This window comes from Cololabis saira, chromosome 21 (assembly GCF_033807715.1).
Source record: "Cololabis saira isolate AMF1-May2022 chromosome 21, fColSai1.1, whole genome shotgun sequence".
NCBI classification, from domain to species: Eukaryota; Metazoa; Chordata; class Actinopteri; order Beloniformes; family Belonidae; genus Cololabis; species Cololabis saira.
In genome coordinates, this window is record NC_084607.1 from 26,325,972 (window position 1) to 26,345,629 (window position 19,658).

Genomic DNA, 19,658 nt, shown 5'->3' on the forward strand with positions numbered 1-19,658 from the left:
ATTCATAAATAGCCATTCACTGGAACCTTTACTCATTATGGGCGTCTCTCATACCCATTATTTTTCTTGCTTCAGATACATTATCCCTCTCACAGTTTTGTTTTGTGTCTTCTGTTCTGCTTTGTTGTTCATAAATCATCTCATAATCATAAATTGATCATTGTTAAATGTTCCCCTTTCCCTTCCAGCAGGGTTTTGTTCCTATTTTTGTTTATTCTTGATGATAACTCCAGGACATTTGGATGAAATCTTTTGAAAGGTCTTCATATGCTGTTTTTAAGGTTTAATGTTTTAAGGTTGGGGCTGTATGAGGAATATGCAGCAAGTAGCTTTTAGAGAAAAAGGTGCAGTGTCATATCAGAGAAAACCATGTATGAGTGTGTATGTGTATATTATATATGTGATGTTGTGTGTGTATGTGTAACAAACATATTCTTAACATATGTTTAAAAAGGGTTCTATTAGTGTTCTCCTTTCTATAACAGACATTTAGAGAATATAACTTCTGAATAATTTCAATTTGCAATAAACCTGTATAAGCAGAAATACAAGAAAAAAAGAAAAGAACAGAAAGAAAAGAAAAACACAATACAAGTACACATTGAACACTATTAGTTGGTTTGCGTTACTTCCTGTCTTATTTTGAAAGTGTTTGAATTCAATTCCTGTTTGATTTTCCAACGTTGCTCCTCTCTGTCCTGATTGTCATCACTTGTGTCTTGTTAGCCCGGTCAGTGTTTTTCTCTGTTAACAAAGTCCTTTCTCAACTCACCTTCTTGCCTGATCATCTTCATTTTATTTGTCATCAAGTCTGTTTTGCTCCCAGCTCACTTCCTTCTTCTTTTTTTAAATGTGTTTCTGGATATCCTTAGAATAGAATAGAATAGAATACATCTTTATTGTCCACCAGGGGTGGAAAATTGTCTTTGGCTCACCAAAAAACAAAAAACAAAAAACTTGGCTGCACTTTTAGTTCAGTTTTTGCTTAACTAATAGGACCTATATTAGTCCTCCTCCCAGTCTTCCGCATTTGGATCCTCTACTCAAACCTGACGAATCAAACACTCAAAATGGACAAAAAAAGATGTAAAGAAAGGGAAGTAATACAAGCGGTGACAAAAAAGAGACAACAGGAAATATAAATGAAGCTGTTTACACCAGCCTTCTCCATCTTCATCACGCCATCTAACTGCATGTCCTCTCCCCACATGCTGCCGTTGTGAAATGTCCTCTTTGTTTTCCATATATTGACTTGGCAGGTTAGACTCGGCTGGATGAACTTCCTGACTAACCTTTCTCATGTTTTGGGGCTCTGGACAGCTCATACAGAGGGGAGCGTTAATCACACTTGGCACGTCAGATTTTATAAGGGTTGTGGAGTAATGGTCTCTAAATATAAAACCTTTATGATGACTCCAGAGGAGGGTTTTCCAAAGTCAGTAAGATTTTCTCACTTTCACACTATAAATCTATGCACAAAACTTCACGGTGATCCATGACATAGTGGAAGAGATATCCAGCCCAGACCACAATTATGGAGTAATCGACAGCCTGAAGTATTTATTACTAGAGCCTGTTCATCAAGATTTCATCATTCTGTCAACATTCATTTTTCAAACTGGTCGTCGAGATTTTTTTAACGTCTTATTAAAATATACTTTTGTTATTTCTATGAAATGTTTAAACCATCCCAAGTTTTCTGGGGTCTGAGACACCTCATTCCTAATTTAATGGTGATATAAACTTTTAAATTCTTTGCTTGAGAGCATATGTTTGCCTTCCTTATCCTGACACTTTATCCTGTCATATTGTTTGTCGCATCATAAATCTTAAAATAGGTCAAACATTCAAATTTACAAACTGTGACATCACAGACTGTGGTCAAAGTGCAACTATCCCGCTTTCCCACCTTTTCCTGAAACCAACTTCACGTCGTGCTACACTTCCTGCACCACGGACGTGGCTCGTGCAAAGAAGTAAAAGCTGCATAAGAAAGGGATGGAGTATAGAGGAGTGGATGGCTCCGCCCCCCTAAGCCAGATGCCTTAAACAAAGCTGGAAAATGAGTTACTTTACTGTGTCTTTGTGCTTTTTTGGCTGAAGCATGTCACAGATATTTCATCAAGACGGCAGATAACTACGGTGGCCGACAAGGGCCAAATGCACTGCAACGGCCTAATGCGTCTCAGTTAAAGGAGCCGTCTGTAAGAAATGGCCAAAACTGGTACTGCAGTCACTTTCAAAATATTGTTGAGCAGCGTGTACTCTCCCCCTCCCCCCCCCGACCAGAGGTTGCCAGGTTTTTCATCCAACACGTTCGTAGCGGCTGCTGCGATAATTAGAGCCGAGCTGGCAACCCGGATGCCGAAACAATACTGACTTGGTGATTGGGAGATAGGTGGAGGGTGGAGCTTCAGAAACAATACTGACTTGGTGATTGGGAGATAGGTGGAGGGTGGAGCTTCAGACCAAAACAAAAAATGACAACATAAACATCAGTTGAGGGCTGCAACTCCTCTTTTTAAACTGGAATATCCTGGCTTGAGTGCTGTTGTCAGTGACATAAGTATTTGAAATGAACATGATTTTTAAATGTCTGTTGACATATCGGGGTCATTTTATGATTCTTTTTATTATTGCTCTTACATACAGCTCCTTTAAGGAAAACGGCTTCAAGTACAGAAACGATTCAAATTCACAAACTCAAAACGAGGTACAAAAAGAGGAACGTGGTGCAAATGAAAAAACGGGCTGCAAAAAACAAAGACAAATGCAGCATCATCAAACGCGCTGCAAATAGAGAAGCGATGCAAAGCACAAAACAATATAAAACAAGAAACCATCTTCAAAAGAAAAACGCTCATAACCAGTTACCAAACCTGCAGGGGGCGCTCTCAGCGTAACAGCTCAATGGACAGACACAGGGGATTTATAGAGACCGAACAGCTGACTGTAACGTTAAAATATAATAAAGACACGTCTCGTAATGTACAGCGTTGTACAGTGATATAAACCACATTATATCACATTACCGTTCCCGCTGTATGTTTAAACCATGGATGTAAACACTGTGGTTCAGGGTTCATTGGTTCGTTTCTGTACTTGAAGCCGTTTTCCTTAACTGAGACGCATTAGGCCGTTGCAGTGCATTTGGCCCTTGTCGGCCACTGTAGATAACTGTGTCGGCTTTTGAAAAAATATGTGTCCCTTAAAACACTGGTGGGGCCCAGTCGGTAACTGTCTAACCCTGTCCGTGCCTGCTGCTCCTCAAGCTGTTCCGGTGCTGCCAGTCGCAGGAGGAATGATGCCCCCCATCCCTGCCATGCCCATCCCCTCCCACCACCATCACCACGAACAATACCAGCAGCAAGAACAGCCGCAGCAACAATACCACTACTACAACCGACCCCAACACTCCGGGCCGGAGCAGACGTCCCCTGCAAGCACCCCGGCCACCCCTGTAGCCCCCACCTCTGTAGCCCCCACCCCTGTAGCCCCCACCCCTGTAGCCCCCACCCCTGTAGCCCCCACCCCTGTAGCCCCCACCCCTGCAGCCCCCACCCCCCTGCCTGCTCGTGCCCCAGCTCCCGTGCCCACATCTGCCCCGCCTGCTGGTAGAGATGCTGATGTAGCGCCTCATGTCGGTGTGGCCCAGGGTCTCCCGGGGGTGTCTTCCCACCCAACCACGCCTATTGTTGCAGGTTTACCTGTGATGACAGGTCTGCCAGGTACAAGAAAAGAGAGTGCCCTGGATTTTGTGTGGCCTGAAGCATGTGGGCGTGATGGACTTCCAGTCTGGCTTTTTCTTATATTTACTTGATTTTCACTTTATTTTACACTTTGTTATGAAGTTGCAGAGTCCCTGTGTGTGGTTTGTGTGAAGGGAATAGTTCATCCTAGTTTTAATGGAGAGAACTTTTGAGTGTTTATTATTGTTGTGCTATGACTTCTCCTTGTAAGACATGTACATGTTCTTCCTCAGGTTCGGAGCAGGCAGTCCTGACTCAGCAGCAACAGGCCATCATCAACCAGCAAGCCATCATTCTGGTGTGACTTGTAAACTTTTCTACCAATATTCCTTTTATTTAATATTTCATCTTTGCTTTTTACAGATGTTGTGGTGGTTTTGTAGTCTTTAACCTCCACCGCTCACAGCGTTCAGCTGACTGTGAAGCAGCTAGGATGAGAGTTGGCACCTCTCAGTCTGAGGCCACAGTACTCAGTCACTCAATGTCTCACTCGGGGTTGGAAATGCGTAGCGTCCTCAAGTGGAGGAGTTCAAATATCTCAGGCACTTGGTCAGTTGAGTGGTGGAGTGTGGACTGGGATATTGACAGGTGGATTGGATAAAGACAGAACTGAGCCAAAAGGAAAAGCTCTCAGTTTACCAGCTGGTCTACATCTCAACCCTTACCTTTCATTGGGAGAAATCAAAAGAGTGAGACTGTGAGTGCAAGCTGCAAATATGAGCTTCCTCTGAAGGATGGCTGAACCCTTAAACCCTTGAATCAGACCAATTATAGGTTCAGTAAGAGTACTACCGTACTATAAATAACACCTCTAAGCAGTCATTCAAGAGTCATTATGTTATCAAAAGGAACCAGATGGGGTGGTTCAGGTAACCTAACTTTTTGATACCTTTGGGTACCAAACCCTTGTTGGTTGGTTGCTGTTGTCCCCAGTATCAGTTAAGTGGTAGAAAACTGATTCATGGATATTTGGTTTGTATAAATATAATGGTTAGATGTTGGATTATTCCTGGCGAGGATCACTCAAATCTTGAAGGTTGGTGGGAAACTGTTAACAAAAGAGCTTCAGAGGTGCCATCAGTTTGATTTTGTTATATTTAGACAGAGCCAAACTAGCTTCCTCCCTTTGTTTCCAATCATTATGTTTAGTAAATCTGTCTTGATGCTGGTAAAAAAAGCAAGTTTATACAGTATGATCAGCGTAGATTTTTTTTTTAACCTGTACTTTGCACTTTGTGCACAGGCCCAACAGATGACCATGCAGGCCATTGCAATCCAGCAGCAAATGCTGTCCTCCTTCCCCCCCGTTGCTCCTGCCCCTGAGTCACCACCCCTACATCATCACCCACAGCTGAAACAGCGCTCACACACATCCAGCCCTGTGAGTAATCACACGCCATGCTTTTCTGATGTATTGAAATTTGACACATCTTCTTGCTCATGTCTCATTTCTCATTTCAATGCAGACCAAAGAGAGCAACGAGTCCCACAAGTCCAGCCCTGCTGCAGCTCAGCGGAAAATCAGTATGGCTCTCACTTTCATTATGGTACACGTGTAATGATTGCAAAGAAGGTTGAGGATGAGTCCCAGTTGAATAAAATATTGATGCTCTGTATCATCACAAGCTTTAATGCCCACTGCATCCAATTCAATATTTGTACTGAAGTAGCAGTACATGACTGCTTTAAAGCATTTCCTTGTTGCTGCATAGTTCCTTGAAGATATCAACCGTGAAGTTCAGTGTCTCCTCGTTTCTGTTCCAGGTCCAACACGCCACCCCCCTCCTGAGGATGTTGTCCAAGCCACTGTGAGCAACACAGAGCGCATTGACCCGAGCCACGACATCAAAGACATCATCAAACACCACCAGCCGTCTGGCACGGCAACGTCTACTGGGTCGTCCATTCAGAGGTAGAACATATGGTTCCTCAATCTAGTGGACATTAGACAATGATAAAGATCATGATCTGTGTGTGTCTGTGTGTGTGTGTGTGTGTGTGTGTAGGAAAAGTGAAGGGAAGATGTTTGTGAGGAAACCTGACCCTCACGATGAAGCTATGGAGATCCTTAAAGATCAAATGGCAAACCCACCACGGCCGGTAAATCCCAACGCTACACCTACCTCACCAAAACACAAGCACAGGCTTCAATTATAGATCTGATTTACTGTCCATGCCTCAGTCTCAGAAGATGCCTCAGCCTGCACAGCCCAAAGAAGATGGAGGAATGAAGGTTGCCAAGGCAACCAAACTTCAAGCCTCAGGGTCAGTCAGCTCCAACATCAGCCCCGCCCCTCCTCCAGGTAATCCTACATTCATTCCCATAAAAAAAACTGCAGAAAAAAACCCCAAAGATTTTTCACCCACACACTTAAATCAACATTTATGCAACAAGCATGCATGATAATATTAATAATGAGTCACTCCAGTTCGCCATTTGTTCTATTTTGTTGCACTGCAGTGTTTAATTTAAATGGCTGTATTTTGATATTTAATAAAATGCACCTACACAAATTAAACTGGTGTAGTAAAATTAACAAAAACAAAACACTCAAATGATAATAATGATATTAATGATAATAAAAGTTAGCAATGTAACAGAATGGGACCCAAAAGCCCATAGTTGATGTACACTCTTTAAACGCACTATATTTACCAAACACCTTATCAGTGCATATGTCATCAGTCTCTAGGGAGTTACAAGTAGATGAGGAAGTCATTCAAACTCAACTCCACAGCAGAACTAGTGATGAATATTACACCTACTCCAACGTCCCATGGAAACTCTTTATGAGGAAAGAGGTGAGTTGCATCTCAATTTTATTTCAAAGTAACACTATCTTAGATTGCACTGCAAAAGCAACAGTTAAACATTCAAAGTATTAATGTCTCTTTTATTAGTATTCATTCATCATACTCATCATTATCTTTGCAGGTTTTCTACCCTAAAGAGACCGTAAACAATCCTCTGGTCCTGGACCTGATCTTCAGACAGGTTGGTTGAAGAGATCAGTAGTTATTCACATGGTTACCTATTTACTCTCTTTCTCTAATTATTACTCTACGTTTGATGTCTTCATAAATGTCTTTTGATCATCTTTCATCATGTAAGAGATCTTCAAATGCATGGAGAGGTTTTCTGACAATCAGGAGGGAATTAATTATTTCAATAAAAATGCTGCAAACTAGTTTTCAAAAAACATTGCACGTTGTGCAAGTTATATAAATAAAAGCTGTTTTAAAGTATGTTCAAGTAATTTCATTATATTCAATTCAAAATAGCACAGAGATAAGCAACTCAGACATGTAATTGTTTATCTTATGCTCATTTTGAATTTGTATATTTTTACATTATGACATGTTTCACAATATTCTACTGGTGAGAACTGGGGAACCGAATTGAACTGCCATTGTATTTTCGTTTGTTTAAAGAAATATCCCCTTATTTTTACTTTAATCGAATTTCTTTGCTCTTTTGTTGTTTACTTTGTTTCATAATGGGACTTTTTTTCTTCAGTGGCTTAAAAATATTTTGCCAGGCAGGAGACTGCAAAAGACTGTGTGCAGGCCAGTTTAGCACCCAGTCTTTTACTAGAAAAAGTAATGCAGTGGAAATATGTGCCTTATGTGTTTTGGCATTGTCTTGCTGGGAAAAAGAGCAAAGCCTTCCCTGAAAAAACATTTAATCTGAATGGCAGCAAATGTTGCTACAGAACCTGTAATATCCAACTCTGCAGATGTGCAAGTTTACCAGTTTTTGTGAGCGCATGCATGAGACATGGTTAACTGCTAATGACAAGCTGAATGGTTTTTCTTCTATTTACCGTGATAGAATCACCGTGCACAAGCAGGAAAACAATGTCTTTTTCTTTTTTTTTTTTAAATTCACCAGACTTCACAACATTGCTGTGACTTTAAAACACCCTGCTTCTCTGCTGTTTTTAAATCCTTTAGGAGGAGTACTACAAATACGCTTGTACTTCATGACCTCAGCTTTAGCTTTATTATTAGCGCTCATTTACAGCAGAAGTACTTCTTCCTAAATGTTTCCCTATAGCAGAATAAAATTCCCAGATGAACATGTTTTTGTTTTTTCAGATTTTGCATGACACCTTCTCTGAGGCTTGCATCCGAATCACCCAGGAGGAGAGACAGAAGATGAAAGCCCTGTTTGGTATGTGGAATAAAAATAAGTAAAAGATGGTAGCCTATACATATTTTTATTTATTTATAAGCCTCGCTTTTCATACATGATATGATAACTGGACTTAAGTCTTGTTTGTTTCTCTGGCAGTGGAGAAAAATGTAGATCAAACATCAGGAACACATGATGAGAATGTGAAGAAGAAAGTGGTTGCCATGGCCAAAGACTCCTGGGAGATCTACTTCTCCCGCCTTTTCCCAGCCTCTGTGAGTTCTAATGTTTTTTCCTTGAAAATATAAAATAATCTCAGTCTATTTGAAGGATCAGTCACCCACACTCTTCTTATAATTCATAGAGGATGGTCTTCCTCTCACTCTTGGCCTGTAGCAGCTTCTGCTCTCAGTTTAATGAGTTTTTATATTGTTGTGTGTGTGCGTGTGCGTGTGTGTGCATGTGTGCGTGTGCGTGTATGTGCGTGTGTGTGTTTTCAGGGCAGTGTGGGAACGGGAGTGCAGGTGTTGTCGGTGTCTCACACAGGCATCAAACTGCTCAAACTTGTGAAGAGCGGTTCTTCATCTTCAGACTACTTCCGAGTGTTGAGGCCTTACAGGTGAACTTATTCATGTCCTGATTAAATAATTGTATTAACAGCTTCAAATGTAAAAATATTTTTTCTTCAAAAGAAATGCATAAAAATAGATGTATACAGTATATTCACTTCATTTAAGAGGGAAGGCCGTTTCCCTCTCTGCTGCCTGACTGCTGTGAACTTTGCCAGCGAGTTAACTCCCTGGTTGGCATTTGACTTCCTGTGCAGCTACTCGGACATCCTGTTCCTGTCTATTCCATCCAAGAACATGCTGGAGTTCAACTTGACCAACGAGAAGCTGATCCTGTTCTCTGCAAAGGCCCCGCAGGTCAAGCACATGATCGACTACTTCCTCACGGAGCTCAAGAAGGTCAGAACGATTTTGTCACTATTTACTTTTAAAAGCATGTGTAAGTGTCTGATGAGAGACAATGGTGTTAAAGGAGCATGAGGCAGGATTGAGGCAGGATTTATGAAAAAAATTCGTATACGTTTTAAGTTTTCTAGTAATAATGTCAGATGAAGCGTTCCAAACCAAAAGAATAAGCCCTCTAGTGTATCTCTCCGTTGCCTTGAACAGGCTGTGTGCTGCAAAATGTGCTGCAATTCGGGCCCAAATTTCCCGCGCTGGGCTGCGGATGTGACGTCACATGACGCTGCATGCGCGTTCTCCCCGTTCTCCCGTGCCGGCTTCGCTGTTGGCTGCAGTACCCCCGACGGCCGTCGTGGTGAAGGGTGGCGCTAGAGAGTCTCATTTCTTAAAAGGAGCCTCATGCTCCGTTAACATACAAGTTGTTTTTTTTTTTTAAATCTGTCTGATGTTCAAGAGATGATGTTGATAGAGATTAACCTATTGCAGTTCCACATTGCCATGCAAGCCTATTTGGAGCTGTATTTTTAACCCTTGCTCCGAGCAAAGGCCCTCAGTTCCCTCAGAGGGCTTCCCAACCGTTAGCGCCTCGTAAGGGTTAAAGAGGCTTTCAACCACTGTTTAACTGCACATGTCTGGCCAGCTTGGATGTTATATCTTAGCCGTCTTGTGGATCAATTATTCAAAGTAAAATTTACAATTTTTCAAACCCTAATACAGCAACAAAACACTGATTTCTTGTTTAATTTCAAGAGAGACAGTTGTGTAATCTGAATGGCACAGTGTGAGAATCTGGAGTCTTATAGTCTTTCAGGTGTTCACACTATATGACGGTTGAACAGCGGGGAAATCACACACTACATGATCTTAAAGTGACTTGGTCACCCAACTAGTCTCCAAACAGAGTTTGTCAGCCAAACACATGTGGTAAATGATGCATACCTACTTGCACCACAGGAATTGTTTATTTAATGAGAATGGGCCAAGGGATGAAATGAGCAGTGCCAGCTGTTTGTGCCCTAATTTGTTCTGAACACAAACAAAATTGAAAAGTGGCTCCCTGGTCATATTGCAATATGGTGTGTTGCCTTGTTGAATATTTTTAGCGTGTCCTCCTTGCCTCACAGGCTTGGATTCAAGTTTCCCTTGAGCCCTTTTAGGTTCCACGTCCTCCAGGTGACATCATCCAAAGCCTTGACATCTCAATGGCTGTAGCTCGAATGGGGATTCTCTTGAAACTTCCAGATGTTTAGCATGCAAGATGGGTATCAGCAAGCCACGCTCATCCACCTTTGAGATGTTCATGCATCATGATTGACTGCTGACTGGTTATCACCAACTCCTCAGTGATTTGCCTCCAACTCGTCAGGGAGCTCAGTCACTGCCAAATATACTTAAGGTCTTGTTACATGAAGGTAGCTTTACAAGACAACAAGTTGTGTAGTCTGAACAGCACAACAGTCTTACTGTGTCAAAGGTCATGTAGCAGCCTTAGATTGTACTTTGGGTTTTTGCTTCAGCTTGTTTTGGAGTTTGAGGCTACTGCTCTAGTGCCTGCTGGGTGTATAAGGTCTGGCATCTTTTATGTTTTATTTAAGACAGGCAAAGTGATGTTGATGGTTTTTACCTTTATATTAATTGATTTTCAACTTCTTTGGATATCATACAATGTTTGCCCTATCTGTATCATTCAGAAATGCATTTCTTTTCCCCCAACATTCCTGATGGCATCAGCAGGTCTATTTTCTCAGATCTGGGGGAGCTCCATCAAGAGTTACACAATAAAACATTTTAAAATAATTTTCACAGCCCAGTAATTTGACTGTGATATTTTTTTCTTTTTCATTTTTGAATTGTGTTTCCTATTGAGGCAGGATCATATCAGGACCAATCAGAATTAAAGCTGCAAGCAGCGATGAACGGGCCCTCGCACCCTTGTGCACGTTCAGGCTGCAGTGGAAGCACTTGTATGTCTTGCATGTAGATTCTTCAGGCCTGGACAATTAGCGGATGACACCACCCACGACTCTCTATATCAAACCATTCAAAAGTTATGGCAGAAAATAGGAACTATCACATATCAACCAATCAGAAGAAGGGGCGGGGCTAATTCATGCCAATGAAGGTCAAGTACTCAAAACTGAGTCCGATGACACCACCCACGAGTCTTTATGTCAAACCATTCAAAAGTTATGGCAGAAAGTAGGAACTATCAAATATGGACCAATCAGATAAAGGGGGGCGTGCTTTTTGGCGTCTATCGTCATGGCGCCAAGAGACTTTTCTTTAAGTTGTGACATGATACAGGTGTGTACACGAAGTTTTCTAGGGGGCGCTGTTGAGCCATTAGGCCACGCCCATTAATGCAAACCATTAAATATAACATTTTTCACCAGGCCTGGCTTGCGTGCAAAATTTGGTGACTTTTGGGGCACGTTTAGGGGGGCAAAAAGGCCCTCATTTCATCAGAAGAAAAATAAAAACGAGAACATCTCCTACAGATACAATAGGGCATTCGCACTGTAAGTGCTCGGGCCCTAATTAAACTAAATTGCACTAAATTCTGTCCATATGTACAGGCGATGTCAGTGTTAGTGTGTCTCGTCTTTGTCAGGACTCTGAGTACGTGGTGGCGGTCAGGAATTACATCACCGACAGCAGGACTCAGCTCAGCTTCCACAAAGGGGACATCATCAGACTGCAGCATATGGATGGTGTGGAGACCGGTGAGACACAGATGACACTAACACATGAGAGCTGTGATATTTGAGATTTCAGTTTCTGTGAACCATGTACAATGTATCAGATTATCTTTGCTTCATACCATCCCCATCACTGTTTGTGTGTTTAGGCAAACATTATGGCTGCATTGTAAGGAAAAAGGTCATGCTTCTGGAGGAGCTTAAAAGGGACACTCCTGAGTTTGGTGGGTGTAGCACAAATGTTTCCTTGCCAGTGTGTTTGCTGTTTTCCATTGTGCATTTTTATTTATTTTCAACCAATACAGTATTGCATTGATTTAATAGATTCTGTTTATTAATAAATGAATAAACAGAATGCTTTGAGTTCAATATTTGTCGTAAGAGACGAAACACGACAGTGTATATATAATAATAATAATATATTATATTATATATAATATGAACCCCTGAAATGATTGTGATTAGTTTTGAATCATCTGTGCTCCCATAGGCTGGCGGTTCGGGGCTGTGTATGGAAAGTCTGGAGTGTTTCCAAGTGAATACGTGCATCCTGTGGCTGCTCCAGACTTCCTGGTTCTGCCTGCTGAACGTCTAGAGCCGCGAGACCGCCAGGGAAGAGTTGCCGCATCAGCTGCTGTTGCCGTAGCGATGGGCTCGGCTGTAGCCGCTCATGAGCTTGACCTGTCCACAGAGGTGATCCACGGCAATACTTATTGTTTAGCTTTCAAGCATCTAAAACTGAGAGCCTGAGGGCAGATGAACACTCTTCCCCCTCGATTTCTGGATAAATTACGCCCTTTAATCATTATCTCATGCTCTTGTTAATGCAGCCTACATTTGTGTTACATAAATGAAAATATTTTATTCAGACCCAATTCCAAAAATGTTGAAATACTGTAAAAAAAAAAAAAAACTGTTTTGATGACATTATAGGGAAAATAATAGGGAAATATTCAAAGTCTTATGAATTCTATACTGAGAAATACATTTATTATTCTGGAAATGTTTCACATAACATAGTTTTCAATTAATCAAATTAGTTCCTCCAGGTGTTTTTTTAGGTTCCACTCACTTTTCAAGCCTTTTGTTGCCCATGTCTTTTGAGATTTAATCAAATTTGTTTGTGATATTTATAAATCTCTGTATCTATTTATTTAACTTTTTACACAGCGTCAGAACCTTTTTTGGCATTGGCGGTTTTGTAGATAACTAGTGTGTAGGTGGTCGTTTACGAGGCTCTGTTGCTTCGTTCTTTACGCTGTGGGTTTTATTTGTCTGTCAGGTAGTAAATGACATGTACGGGGAAACCTTGAGCATTGAACTGGAAGATTTGCCGCTGCACAGCAGTCAGTATCACATGACTGAGTTTGCCAAGAAGTACTTCAGAGAAGCACAGAGGAACAAGAGGTCAGTCAGAAGCACACTCCAGTGACTCAAATGTGCCGTGTCAAAAATGTCCACATTTACTGCTCCAGTTAGGTCTTAATTAAACGGATGCATGGTCATGTTAAGCTAAAATAAGCAGATGTTATCTGTATTTCCCAACAGTGATCAGAAAGCCAAAAAGGGGAAGGAGGGCAGAGACCCTACAGATATGATCAAATTCTCCAAGGTAATAGAAATGGGTTCTTCTCAAAGCACGATCCCAATCTTCACTTAAAAATACACTACATAATATTTTTGTTCATTTAACCATTATTCTGTGCTTCCGTGAGTTAAAACACTTTTTTTTGTCTCTCTAGTCTCCAATCCAAGAGTCTCTGATTGACTTCTCAGACAGTGGGATGAACAGAGTGGCTGCTGACATCTTCTTAGGTGAGAGCAAAATACAGAAGAGATGATGACTTTTGATAGGAGGCAAAACAACTGGTTACAGATGTTTTTTACACTTTGATTTTACTCTGATAAACTCCACTTTAACTATATTTGGTCTGACAGTATAGATGCAATGGTGACTAACTGTTTTTGTGTAGCCATAATGAAGTTCATGGGAGATTTCCCACTCAAAGGCCAGACGGATCAGGAGCTGGTTACCACCATACTGAAGGTACACAAACATGAGCAGGATTCCAACAGTCGGGAACATTATACAGTATTCATTTTGTGTTGTGAATGTGCTCATAAATCTAGTTAAGCGGAGACCACGGTCTGATAAAGGATGAAGCCTACTGCCAAGTGATGAAGCAGGTCACGGCCAACACCAGCTCCAAGCCGTAAGACTTTCAGCAGCAGCTGGCACTTAGAAGTTAATCGGTAGTGATGTGGTGATGAAGAGGCCTTGATCTGCCACCTTTTTGTATGCTTTGTGCAGGGACAGCTGTCAGAGAGGATGGAGGCTGATGTACATCCTCACAGCGTTCCATCGCTGCTCCGATGTCATGAAGCCGTTCCTGCTGAAGTTCCTGCAGGATGCCTGCGAGAGTCCAGGGATTCAGTACCAAGGTAGACGGTCCAGCCATCTAATAAAAACCACATGAACTGACATGACATCCATCACTCCATCACCACCAGGGTCATAATATTTGCTATATTTACTAGTGGTCAATGTTCTTGTATGACAGGTATTGCCAAAGCATGTGAACAGAATCTGAGGAGGACTTTCCAGTACGGCGGACGTGTCCAGTATCCTAACAACATGGAGCTCAAAGCTATGCTGGTCAGTTTCTAATTTGGCCGTGTTGTGTTTTTTTTACATAATCAAACAAATGACAGTTATAACTAATTATGTAATGTATGATGGAATAACTTGATAAATATAACAAATATGTTTCTAATGAATGCTGATGCAATGTCCTTGTTAAAGGAGACATGTAATGAACCTTTTTTCAAAAGCTAGCACACTCTTGCCTGAAGAAGAAGCTGAACCAACTTCCTTACATTGAGAAGATGCATACACATTTGTTGGTAGCCTTCAACCAAGGAAGATAAAATAAGAAAAAAAATCACTTGTCACTGGAATACCTTAAAGCTGAGAAAAGTAACTATAAATGAATGGGTATTGACAGATGAAATGCTTTTGAACTGTGGTTCAGCAGTAAAAGCACCAGTGAAACTGGCCGGGACAATTATGTTTATCTAAATGAGACTTTTGCACCCGTAGACAGGTATTTTGGTCTACTTCCAATGAGGAAACTACAGTTGTGTTGTGTTGCAAAAAATGTATTCTCCACACTGCATGTTTCAGCTTTTTTCTACAGATGTTCAATAGTATTCAGAAGTCATTCCAGGGTGTTTTTCAGTCATTATCCTGCTGGGTACCTGTGAGCTTTCTGACACTGGGCAGCACATTTGTCTCCAGAATGTACTGACAGTCTTGAGATTTCATTGTACCTGCACAGATTCAAGACGCCCTCTACCAGACGCAGCAAAGCAGCTCCAGAACATAACTGAGCCTCCTCCATGTTTCACAGTATCTACAGTTTTCTTCTCATTAAAGGCTTCTTTTTTCCATCTGTGAATGTAAAGCTGATGTGACTTCATAAAAAGCTCCGACTTCGTCTCATCTGTCCAAAGGAGATTCTCCCAGACGTTTTGTGACTTGTCAATATGCATTTTAACAACTTGCAGTCTGGCTTCTTCTTCTTTTTTCTTTTTTTTTTCCTGCAGAGGAGTCCTCCTCCTCCTCAGTCGTCCACTTCAGTTGGAACCGTGACAGATACTGTGATCTGACACTGAAGAACCTTAACTTTGACTTCATTTAATCTCTTTGGAAGTTGTTCTGTGCTCTTTGGTTACCACTCGTATTATTCGTCTCTTCAGTTTGTCATCAGTTTTCCTCCTGCTTCCATGTCCAGGGAGGTTGGCCACAGTCCCGTGGAGCCTAAACTTCTGAATGAAATTTCCAACTGTAGACACAGAAACATCAAGCTGCTTGGAGATGATCGTCTAGCCTTTACTTTTAACATGCTTGTCTGTAATTTTCTTTCTGATCTCCTCAGACAACTCTTGCCTTTGCTTTCTCAGCTCCTTGTTCGGTGGTGAACGATATGATACCAAACAGCAGAGTGATGACTTTAAACCTTTAATTGTCAAATTGAAATTGCAAGACACGCTTTAGTTTAACATATCATTGTGGTCAAATTATTTTCAATCATTTCTAAGGGTACCAATTAATTTGTCCAAGCCAGTTTCACTAGCTTTTTAGGGCTCTATTGAACAATAATTCAGAAAATGATTACTAATGATTACCTTTATGAGTTTCAAGTTAAATTCTGTGCACAAACATTCATGTTTGTACTTAATGGAAGATCAGAAAGAATTTCTTCATGCTTATCTGAACATATAAGGATCAAAGAATTGTTTTTGACGATGAGGATTGGTAGAAATATAGTGGTATCAGTGAAACTGATAGGGGGAGTATTCTGAATCTGTCAAACAATTTTGCAATGGTGATTAAGAAGCAGAAAACTGAACCTATGAACCTCAGGGATTAAGTTGCTTAGCAACAATAGTCTTGATATCAACTGATTTATCAAGACTTACTGAAAAACTGTCATGTTACACTCGATCTGTTTATTTTACATCCGTAAATGATCTGCAACTAGGCATGTGTGCTGAGCAGATGAATATGAAAAAACGGTCGTCAGCATCAGCTGCACGCCGGCACCAGTGTCCAGTCGTACAATGTTTTCCTCTAAATGGGTTTCTGTTTGCAGGCTGGGCGGAGCTCCAAGAGACAGCTGTTCCTGCTCCCAGGTGGAATCGAGAGACACTTGAAGATCAAGACATGCTCTGTAATTGCAACACACACACTCAAACACAAACAGAGCAGAGGAAACAATACTGTAATTATTCTGACCATGAAGCATAAAGACCAATAAGACCAAACAATAAGGAATGGGTTCTATATACTGGAAACAGACATTTATAGCTGTAGGGTTGTTTATCATGATAGAACCTTTTCTTTTCAGGTTACTTTAGACGTGATTGAGGAGATTTGCTTCGAGATGGGACTGCAGAGGCTGGAGGCTTTGGATGAATATACCGTGTTTTTGGTCACACACAGAGGTGAGAGCACTCGTATTAAAGCGGAACTCGAAAATCCCAACTCTTCTGATACCTTTTAACACCCGCATGTTATAAAGACGTTAACTGAATTGCTTTCTGCGTAGGTCAGAATGTGCGCCCGCTGAACAAACGTGAGTACATCCTGGACATTGCTACAGAGGCGGAGCAAGTGGACGCCAACTACAGCCTTTGGTTCAGAAGAGTCATTTGGAGTCTGGCTCTTAAACTTGACAACGAGCTCTACGTCACCATGCACTACAACCAGGTACAGCGTGAGGGACTGCCGGCTTCCACGTTCACAGGGTGAAAGAACCGCTCCCCTACAGTATGTGATCTCTTTTCCAGGTCTTGCCAGACTACCTGAAGGCCTTGCTGAGTGTGGTTCCTCAGGGTAAGGCCAGTGATCAGCATATGCAGCAGATTGCCAGGCTGGCAGCCCTGCAGCACCGTGCCAAGGACGCCACCTACCTGCCCACCATGTACATATACTCTATATTTAGTTTGAAACCTTTGTCTTTGGCATGTCACGGGACCATAAAGCTTTACTCTTTTCTATAAACTCACAAAAACCCACATGCACCAATGCTTGCAACTGCAGACACAATTGTATAATATAGTCACCAGAATGCACATGTATAATACTGCATCTGCCTGCAGCCTCTGAGTTACATCTGGATTGTTTCTAACGTGTGTGTTTAGCCGTGAGGTCCAGGAGTGTGTCCCCCCTCAGTTCTACAGCAAACAGGGTTCACAGCAGTGGCTGAACATGGTAATGCAGCACATGCCGCAGGTCCAGGCTTTGAACCCAAACCAGGCCCGTGCACAGTTCCTCGGTAAGACCTCAGCTTGGGGATTCGTGACAACATTTCTGCTTCCGAAAGGAACTTTTCTTTAAATGCGTATCAGTATGTTCAACATTCAGTGTGCTCCTTAGCTTTAAAAGTTAATGATAAGATTTTACAATCAACCCCAACCCCCAATGTAGGGGTATTAAAGTCATTCCAGGGCGTATTTTTATATTAAAATGTTAGTTCAATTCAGTTAGAAAGCATTATTATTTTTAGGAAGCATCGTTTAACTCTTATGGTGTTCTCTCTCTACTATTGGCAAAAACCAACAAATTAAATTTGGTTGTCTCTTGAGACAAAAGGGTATGACTTGTTCTGTGTGACACAGCAATGAAACTGGCTCACAGAGAGCAGTGGACATCAAGGTAGAGGCAACTCTGAGATTTAAGGAAGTAAAGACGGAAAAAAAACCATGATTGACCTCTGGTCCGGCTTTGCCGTCTTTTGACTTTGAATGGGGTGATGTCAAAGGTTACCCATAAATCTTCCTGCTGTTGGTTTACTGGTATGAAGAGGGTGTCTGTAAGTGACCCCCAACACCTGACAGGGTGTGTCCAAGTAACTGTGAGACCACACAAGAGTCAGGTTTTAACTGTGATGTAAAAACAACATAACCCCCATGCCTATAGGCAGACTCTCTGAGCTAAAAATGGCAAAAGGTCCTTTTTGTCAATAACATTTTTGATCAAAAGGCTCTGTTCTGAGACTCCTAACATACCGAAAGAAAATGATTTAAGTCCCTCAATTTTTTTTTCTAAAAGTAATAAAGATGGCCATCTTAATGCATTATTTGGGGAAATTTTGAAGAAGTGACTTGTCTCTTTTTTCCTGTCCAGGTTTGGTCAGTGCCTTCCCCATGTTTGGCTCCTCCTTCTTCTACATCCAGAGTTCGGGCTCTGCCTCCATCCATGGCCCCTGCATCCTCGCCGTTAATCTGAATGGACTACACTTTCTCAACAAAGACACTCACGTACGTCACAGTCTTAAGGTCACAATCACGCAGGCTCAAACACTTGTTTGTGCCTCTGGGACTAAAATTGAATGTATGTAATCAGTTACTTCAGAACAATGCATTTGGTCACGCTAGTCAAGTGTATACTCTGTTATCCAGGTCATTGTAACTCTCAAAGGCTGAAATCAAGACAAATGGACTTCTTTTGTCGTTTCTCTTGAATATGTCTCACCTTCCATTTGTAAAGCATGTTGGGTTTAAATCAAGTGCTGTGGAGTTTTGAGATTATAGACTGTAGAAGTGGTGTGCAAATCACTGACCCACCCATCACGTCTGTGGATCACTGAAGACTTTTGTTCACTGTGAGTTGCTGACCTGGTTTTGTTCACATGAATCGAGGTGCAAATGGCTCTGAAACTGTCTGGCCAGGAGATTTAAGGCCGCATTGTAGCTGTTTGGTCGGTGAAACCGGAGTCTGTCTTCTGTATTTGATGTTGGTCTTCCCAGTTTTAAATAGAAGGCTCATTATACTCTTCTTTCAAATCACCCATCTTCTCTGTTCCAAAAAACAGACATTTGTTGTCCTCATAAGTGTTGTTTATCCTTGATATGTGGATGCACCACTGAGTCTTGACCTCATGTGTTGTGCTATACGTTTGTACAGTAGTTATTTACTTCCACTGAAGTAAAGGTCCGTACACTCCTCACTGCTCCTTTCTTTGTCCTCTGTCTCAGTAGTAATATTCTCAGCCCGATGGTGTAAAGTTCTGCTGATCGACGGTTTCTGTCTCCAGAGGGTGGTATAAATGTATTTATGGTTCCTAAAATATCTATCTGAGCATGTTTATATGTGTGTGTGAGATTAGGAGGCCACGGTACGGTTCCCCCTGAAGGAAGTCCAGTCAACTCGCACCCAGAGACCCACGTCCGGCTCCAGTTACCCCTACGTGGAGATCATGATAGGAGACCTGCTCAACCAGCGCATCACACAGCTGCAGCTGGAGCAGGTGTGTATCGAGTATGTGTGTGTGTGTGTGTGTAAAACACACCAACGATGCAATGAGACTTTAACAATTTATCTAAGACTTCATCTTGAGTGCTGCATTGTTTAAAGGGGACTATTATGGCATCTAATACCTATTTTAAACAGGCCTTGAATGTCTTAAAAACGAGCTTTTGATAGTTTTTGCTAAATAAATTAGAAATTCAGCCTCTAAACCATGTCTCTATCTTTAACCTCCTTCTCTATGCGGGATTCTGAGTGGGCGTGGAGGCTATGATAATGAGGCACTGTGCT

General features: G+C 41.6%; 1 protein-coding gene across 1 annotated transcript in view; it reads left to right on the forward strand.

The window, feature by feature from the left end:
* myo15aa (myosin XVAa) overlaps positions 1-19,658 on the forward strand; it is a 63,197-nt gene that overhangs the window by 40,576 nt on the left and 2,963 nt on the right. Inside the window, exons 36-64 of the mRNA XM_061711965.1 lie at positions 3,983-4,047; positions 4,993-5,130; positions 5,216-5,273; positions 5,514-5,661; positions 5,756-5,849; positions 5,932-6,052; positions 6,436-6,551; positions 6,685-6,744; positions 7,848-7,923; positions 8,044-8,159; positions 8,385-8,503; positions 8,711-8,852; positions 11,467-11,578; positions 11,704-11,778; positions 12,045-12,247; positions 12,837-12,961; positions 13,103-13,166; positions 13,297-13,369; positions 13,528-13,601; positions 13,685-13,767; positions 13,866-13,996; positions 14,116-14,210; positions 16,210-16,287; positions 16,465-16,561; positions 16,666-16,826; positions 16,907-17,040; positions 17,261-17,394; positions 18,246-18,379; positions 19,228-19,368. Coding sequence (XP_061567949.1) covers positions 3,983-4,047; positions 4,993-5,130; positions 5,216-5,273; positions 5,514-5,661; positions 5,756-5,849; positions 5,932-6,052; positions 6,436-6,551; positions 6,685-6,744; positions 7,848-7,923; positions 8,044-8,159; positions 8,385-8,503; positions 8,711-8,852; positions 11,467-11,578; positions 11,704-11,778; positions 12,045-12,247; positions 12,837-12,961; positions 13,103-13,166; positions 13,297-13,369; positions 13,528-13,601; positions 13,685-13,767; positions 13,866-13,996; positions 14,116-14,210; positions 16,210-16,287; positions 16,465-16,561; positions 16,666-16,826; positions 16,907-17,040; positions 17,261-17,394; positions 18,246-18,379; positions 19,228-19,368 — 3,167 coding nt within the window. The remainder of the gene's footprint in view (positions 1-3,982; positions 4,048-4,992; positions 5,131-5,215; positions 5,274-5,513; positions 5,662-5,755; positions 5,850-5,931; positions 6,053-6,435; positions 6,552-6,684; positions 6,745-7,847; positions 7,924-8,043; positions 8,160-8,384; positions 8,504-8,710; positions 8,853-11,466; positions 11,579-11,703; positions 11,779-12,044; positions 12,248-12,836; positions 12,962-13,102; positions 13,167-13,296; positions 13,370-13,527; positions 13,602-13,684; positions 13,768-13,865; positions 13,997-14,115; positions 14,211-16,209; positions 16,288-16,464; positions 16,562-16,665; positions 16,827-16,906; positions 17,041-17,260; positions 17,395-18,245; positions 18,380-19,227; positions 19,369-19,658) is intronic.